Here is a 7,472-nt window from a genome sequence, read left to right on the forward strand (position 1 = left end):
TTTTATTTTAAATTCATCTATTATGCTAATATAATAATATTTTTAGGTATTTAGATGATTATTATATTATTATATACAAAATTTCTCTCATTAATTAAATTTTATTGTTCCTTCATATAATTAAATGTTTAAACCATTACGTGTCATTATTAACGTGCAACGCACGTTCATAAATACTAGTTTTAACTAAATGGAGGAAAATAACTTTCGATCATTTTCCTTCACAACAACATCTCAACTCCACCAGTTGTCCGAGATGTAAAGATTGATACATAAATGTATCAACTTTAATATCTCAACACTTGGACATTATTGTTAATTGTTTGTTTTAAAAGACTTGATCAAGTCATTCGCTAACGATATGATCAACCTCTAAATATTGTTTTATTACAAAAAATAATTTTCAATCTGCAACCCAAACGGGAAACATTGACATTTTTCAAGAAAACATTTCATGTTATGCGAAACACACGTTTGGGATATTAATACATGTATCCATAACTAATAAAAAGTCATGAAATGACGGAAAATAAAGGTGTAAGAGTGGTTGTCCACATTTTGTGTGAAGGATGCCTTGATATCTCCTTACTATGTTTCCATAATGATATCTACATTCTGAAGCCTTACTTTTGGAAAATTATCCTTCACTAAGGTGTCTAGCTATTAGCTTGAAAGTCTCTCAAAAGCTGTAGAGATTGACGATAGAGATTGAGATCCATTCCATCTACATTTCGTCCAACTCGTGCTTTTAGAATTGCCTGAAATCAGAAATCAATAAGTAACATCCCTGGCCAGAGTATCGGATGCTCTTGTAACGTTTTAAAGGCAAAAGACAACAAATAATCAGCTTATACAAATAGGCACTAGAACAAGCAGTGACATAGTGATCTTATTGTCATGTCTCATTCTATAATTTCGGCTAATGTCTTCTTAAACTTAAAGGCTTAGTAGAACCAGTATTTTCTCAGTGCTTCACAAAGATGAGTTTGATTTTATCATGTAATAACACCATTTATGAAGAACTAGATACTAGAATTGCATGGGAAGTGGGTAACAACTAGATACTAGAATTGCATAATATGAAGACCAAGGAACGCATATTTGCCAGACCATAAGAAAGTAATGCAGCTTGTGCCCCGAAATGAATATTCAATCTTTCATACCTCATGATCAGGTTCAAGATGCAGTTCTCCAATAAACTGGAAGATGGAACCAACGCGAAGATTGAGATTCAAGTGCCGTGTGTCAATTTCTAATGATGCATTCCTATCAACAATCACTGCAACAGCAGTCCCCACGTTATACTCTTGTAGCCTAGAAGAAACATAAAGAATAGCATGCCTTGAGTATCAATTAGCTTCCTTATGTAAGATTTCCTGACTAACTCAGTCGCAAAAACCGCGTTATGATGCTATCACCACCTTTGCATAGGTGACAACAATTTGAAGTGATACATGAAGCTGGAGCAGGGTTAAATTACAGATTATTTCTAAGCTTGTTATTGACAAGCAACAACCAAGATGGCCGGACTAAAGGCAACCCTTTTAATCCTACAAACAATTACTGGAACCTTTTAGTGGACTACAATAAAAAGGATAAAACAACGACTACACCTCAATCTCAAGCAAGTTGGGATCAGCTACATGAATAATTATTAACCATTTCGCTTCATTTAAGCTGGAAAAAGCCACAGATATTTCAATTAACAGGAAATAGAAGGTAAAATTCTCTCCAGATTGACTAAAACAATGGGACTAAATTGAGCAGATGCTACAATATTCTTAAGTCACGTTTTCAGCAAATTGCCGCTCACTCATAATTTTCAGCAGGGAATTAGATACAATTTCGGGACAAACATGGTCTGGCAGATCAATTAAAGACTACAGCAGAGTGAAAATGGAATTTAAGAAAGGCAAAGTTAGAGAAATAAGAGCTAGAAAATGAGATAAGTATTATCATTGATATCGAAGACTGATTACCCACTTTCCAGTTACACGAAGAGAGACGCCATGTTTAAAGTATGGCGTAGATGGAACCAGCTCTTCCAAAGAAACCAAAGCACCAGAAGCTACTGTCGCCATTCAAAGCAGCCGGAGTAAAGGAAATACAAGCTCTTGTTCGTTCCTACAAATTGCATCACGTATGATGAACATATAAGAAAGATTTCATCTTTGAACCTAAGTTGCTCGGACTCGGGTGCGGGTATCCGATACAAGGACAGATCCGAGTATCGGATTCGGGAAAATCTAAATTTTAAGATTCGGGGGTGCGGATCCGGATATAGATACGGGTGCGGGGATTCGGCTAATAAAAAATAGAGCTATAAAAATATTGTAAATTTTGAGAGATATTCTGTGAAAAACTTACATAAATATTATAGAATTCAATCTTTCATTCTCCAAGATGGACATTATTCTTTCATTCTCCTAAATCTGTTTTATTTTTGATTTGAGAAATCAAAATCTCAATTTTTCTCCCAAATTTGTCGATGGACTCCGGACAAAGTGTCCGAAGGCAGTTGACCGTATCCGGGACGTTTCCCGGTCCCGCTCCCGTCCCGGTCTCGTATCGGGATGGGGACGGCATCAAAATCGAAGAGTCCGCGCAACTTAGTTTTGAACTACCCCATTAGAGAAAAATTTATATGTAACTCGTTTCTCTAAAAGCACAGTTCTCCCTTCCTGAGAAAGTTATATTGCATAAACAAAAGCGTAAAATAAATTTTTTTTTTATATGTATAACATATTATTTTTGAAACCCCTCTAATATTAGAGAAATACAGGTTTAAATTCCAAGTATGACATTTTTGACTTTTCTGAATCCCCTACTCAGAACTATTGGCTCCGCTATAATCATATAACTCTAGGCAGGGGGGAGCCCTTCCATAAAGCAACCGTATTAGGCTCCATATTTGTGGGGGCCCCATTTCTTGTTACACCTAATAGACTATGTATAAGTTTAAAAGAGACTTCTAGAGTGAAAAAGTTTGATTTCTTTCTTTAACAAATATAGAGAAGAAGGATTTGCAAGTTGCAATTGCTATGATTTCTACCAAGGAAATTGCAATTGAAATGAATATCGAACCCGAATTTCGTAAGAAACGTGTGATATATAAGAAGTAACAATTTGATGCGAATGTTGATAATGAAATGTCAAAATCTTTCGAAGAGTCCATTAGAGTTGATTACTTTTATACATAATAGACAAGGCTATTTTTACTTCAAAATAGATTTGAACAATTTGAAGCATATAAAAATATTTTTGGTTTTCTATTTGGCAGTAAAAACTAAGATCACTGGATGTTGGAAATTTGAAGAAATATTGCCTTAATCTTGAATGTTCCCTAAAGCATAATAATCAATTTGATACTGATGGTTTAGATTTATTTTCTGAATTAAAAGTATTAAGGAAAATAGTACAATTAGAAGATAACAGTTTAATTGATACACTTAATCAAATAAAAAGATTTAATTTTTTCCAAATGCCTAAATTGCTTATGGAATAATGTTCATAACTCATGTTATCGTTGCTTCAACGGAAAGAAGTTTTCAAAACTAAAATTGATAAAATCTTACCTAAGAACAACAATGTCACAAGAAAGGTTAAATGATTTAGCTATATTGTCAATTGAGAAATACTTATTAGGAGTTATTGATTATAAGAAAATTATTAATGAGTTTGTATCTAAGAAAAGCTAAAAATATATACTTCAAATAAATAAAATAAAAGAATTAAAAAAGTTAAGGCCCCTCGTAAAGTTTGGCTTTCGGCCAAAAAAATCTTCGGGCCGCCCCTGACTCTAGGCAGTCAACTCTCAATAATATCATACTAAAATCATCATAAACTAATATTCTCATCAAAATCATAGTCCGTAAAACAATAAGATTTACGATGACATAAAAGCAAAATGGTTATCAATCATAAACTAGTTTATGTCTCAATGTAACTCTAATAGCATATTTCAATTAAGTAATGTGACCGAGGGCCAATTTTAAGTATCCAAATATTTGGTAAGCCATTATTTCTCATCCCAAATCTCTGTTTCAGCCATTATCAGCATAAGCAGGAGCTAATAGCAAGGAAATTAAAAATAAGATGAAGAAAAAATAAAAATACTCCAATTACAAGATGAAGAAAAATGGGATTAGATGGGGATCAATTTTGCAATTATATTTCACTTCCAAAAAGGCTGGAGAATGCAATCTTGACAACTATTTTTGAAAGTAAAGAAGTGTCAGTGTAGAAATTGGCTAACCTCACTGTGTGTGTGTGTGTTTCAACTGTAGAGATGTAAGAAGATGGTGGCTCCCTTCGGACTCCGGCATCGGGCAACCTTATGATACGTGTTTTGTTTCGTCTTCTACTTATAAAACGTGTATTTACAATCTTCCCCAATAGTTTTCTTCAGTGTTAAAGTCACCCATGAATTTTATGCATTGTTCATTTCTTTAAACCATCTCTTAAAGCCCTATCAACGTGAAACTGGATGCATAAAAAGGATTCATCCATTAGATTAGAGTTTTGTGACAATCGATGTCTCGTGATTTTAGTAAAGCTATTTCGATTAAAAATATTTCTTCATCCGAAAAAGAAAATTATCAATGTACGTATTAAAAATGATATAAACAATTTCTAGTGTACAAATTCATTTATTTTATCATATAAATAATTGCTAGTGTACAAATTCATTTATTTTCTAGTTTGAATTAAACGTTAACTTTAATTCTTATATAATATAAATAAAATACAGAAACGTTTGGCTATACTGTAGTTAACAATGTGGTGTCGCATAAGTAATCTGCACCTAAATGTTCTAAGTTTGAGAAGTGGCTTGACATAAACATCAAGTGTACAATTCAATTAACAATTATTCAATTAATGTCAGTTATTTAAATCTTAACACCTATTTATTCATGTCTACTTCATACCCATACAATATATAATTTGCCTTTCGAAGAAATTAAGATTTCGAGTTCTCATGCTTGAGCACACACATTGGTAATAAGTGTAATCAACTAATCATAATTAGGTTGTTTATTGCTGTTTTCATTCAGCTATGACGTTAAGCATATGGAAGTGCAACCTCTTAAGGTAGTAATATCGCTACTTATCTCTTCAAGTGACTTGTACACCTGTACAAACTTTACGTCACACTTACAGCCTGGGATTATTAGGATTGTTCACACGCTAAATCCACTTATAAATTGGTAATTATAGTGTGTATAATTAGACATTTAGTAATAGTAAGAAAGATTATGTAACTGTGGTGTTATATAAAAATCAATCAAGGCTCTATTCAAAACTAAGATATGAATACCGCACAACCATGAGTCCATGACCCTTACAATTAAGATATGAATAGTAATAGTCATTTAATTCTTGACACGAATCGATTATACTACCTAAAGTGCTTCCCAGAACCAAACTCGGGACTCATAAATAGAAATTGATCAGAGAAGAGTAATGCACAGTCCGCATTATCTCTCTACACTGCATGAATATAAGTTTATTTATACAATTAAAGAGCAAGAATAGTAATAGTTCATTTAATTCTGGATCCGAATAATCGACTATACAACCTATAAGTGCTTCCCAAAACAAAACTGGGACTCATAAATAGAAATTGCTCAGAGAAGAGTAATGCAGAGTCTGCATTATATCTGTACATTACATGAATATAAGTGAACAGAAGCCAGTTGCTGTAGTGTCCAATCACGATGCGCGGTGTGGAGAATGTATCGAAGAAACTGTTCACGGAAGAGGCAATAGAGAGCTTATCTATCCAAAATGTTGGTCAAAACTGAAACAATTGGCTACTACAGGAGACAGATCTAGTGGAGAAAGGATGGCGCTAGTAGCTCAAAGCACATGGCTATGAACCACGGCATCACGGGTCCGATCCAACAGTCACATTGACCTCTGAGCTTGTGAAGTGGCGCCCTATCGGCCTAATGAACACGGTATCAGCAATTCTATCCTTGTTTGCTAGATACATAAGCTTATCTTAGTATGTTTTGCACCTTCTCCAGAGTTCACCAAATATCTTCTTAAGTGTATCGCGGCTTTTGTACAATGTTGTGATACAGAACACAGTAAAATAAGAAAGCTGGAAATTAAACGCTCTGAACCGGTGTCCTATAATTTTCTGTAGGATGCACGCCCATTGAAACACTTAATAATACTTCCCATTTTCATGGTCCATAAGTTGAAGCTTCAATGAAAAACTTGAGCTGATGCATAGTACTCACTTTCATTAAACACAGGTCTTAAATCTTCTTTGCACATAAAATCCAAAGGGAAGGAAACAAGATGACCTTTCACAGACTTTAATCTCTCCATGGGATCTATACCCTCGATATCTCCATCCTGATAAGATTCTAGCTTTCTTGGAGCTATTCCTAAATCAATAGTCGTGTGACCAAGTTTCTCTTTCGAGAATGCCATGCATTGTCGGAGTGAAGCCCTGCATGACATTAGAGGAATATGAGGTCAAAAAGGAAAGGGAAAAGAGAGTAAATGGAGTGAGAAAATGATGGCAGCTAGTTATACCTGGAATGTATCAGATCGTTGGGTACGCAAGAAAAAACATCCTGGTATATCATTGTATTTGTCTGTCAATAACACAATGCTCAAGTATCAGGAAAGGTTGACGTGTTAAAGGACACATGTAAAGTTTTCGAGTGTCAATAATTCGGTTTACAAATAATAATTCCACTGATTTTAAAACTAGGTAATTGTTTTAATTGCAAAAAAGGACCTGTTTTTTCAATCATGAAACTCAAAGAAGCATTTTACCACACATACCTTAGCGGTTGCAATCCAAATATCCTTGTACGTTGAGTCAATCACCGGGTCCTTAATTCGACCAACCTAGCAAGGCACAACAATTAATCAGCTGAAAATTCATATAGCCTAGAACAAAAAGCTTCAGACTGGCCAACAGTTTAGCACCTCAACAGTACGAAGACCAAGGTGCTCAGACCATAGAGAAAGGCGAAGAGTTAATGCAAATTTCCCCGCCTTCCTAGGCTTGCCTCCCATGAATGAATCGACGAACTCTTTGTCCTCGATAAGTACACCAATCTGCAATAAAATCACAATCCTTACTGATCATTAAAGAAGAGGTTGGGTAATAGCAATTAATACAATGAGTACAACATAACTTGTCACCAGATACAACTTCAGAGAGCTAAGGCGACTTATAAATAATGTAGAGGTGAGAGCAGTAAGACTGTTAACGAGTGTGGGTGGAAGAAATGAATACCTATGGCTGTCTTCCACAGGTATGATGCACTCATGCATAATAGTCTTCAAGAAACGACTTGTTGACATAAATATAAAGTTGAGCATCCTTCTGTCAAATTGCTTTATTTTTTCTTATATTCTTTTTTTTTTTTTATGGGGGGGGGGGGGGTTGGGTATACGTAGGTTTGTTCGACAGCGTTCGTCGCAGTTCGGTTACGTTACCCGTA

General features: G+C 34.7%; 2 protein-coding genes across 3 annotated transcripts in view; both read right to left on the bottom strand.

Moving 5' to 3' along the window:
• Positions 1-363: 363 nt before the first annotated feature.
• LOC109239117 (CST complex subunit TEN1) lies at positions 364-4,360 on the bottom strand. The gene is made up of 4 exons (XM_019405635.1): positions 4,256-4,360; positions 1,984-2,124; positions 1,164-1,314; positions 364-758 (listed from the first exon to the last, which is right to left on the bottom strand). The coding sequence occupies exons 2-4, from the start codon at positions 2,079-2,081 to the stop codon at positions 657-659; spliced, it is 351 nt and encodes a 116-aa protein (XP_019261180.1). The 5' UTR covers positions 2,082-2,124; positions 4,256-4,360; the 3' UTR covers positions 364-656.
• A 935-nt stretch (positions 4,361-5,295) lies between these two features.
• Positions 5,296-7,472, bottom strand: part of LOC109239118 (phospholipase D zeta 1) — an 18,631-nt gene continuing 16,454 nt past the window's right edge. For both annotated transcript variants that reach the window (XM_019405636.1, XM_019405637.1), the window contains exons 17-20: positions 6,952-7,083; positions 6,805-6,870; positions 6,550-6,611; positions 5,296-6,463 (exon numbers count right to left, since the gene is read on the bottom strand). In XM_019405636.1, coding sequence (XP_019261181.1) covers positions 6,214-6,463; positions 6,550-6,611; positions 6,805-6,870; positions 6,952-7,083 — 510 coding nt within the window. In that variant the 3' untranslated portion in view covers positions 5,296-6,213. The remainder of the gene's footprint in view (positions 6,464-6,549; positions 6,612-6,804; positions 6,871-6,951; positions 7,084-7,472) is intronic.

The sequence above is a fragment of the Nicotiana attenuata genome, unplaced genomic scaffold (genome assembly GCF_001879085.1).
Source record: "Nicotiana attenuata strain UT unplaced genomic scaffold, NIATTr2, whole genome shotgun sequence".
Taxonomy (NCBI): domain Eukaryota; kingdom Viridiplantae; phylum Streptophyta; class Magnoliopsida; order Solanales; family Solanaceae; genus Nicotiana; species Nicotiana attenuata.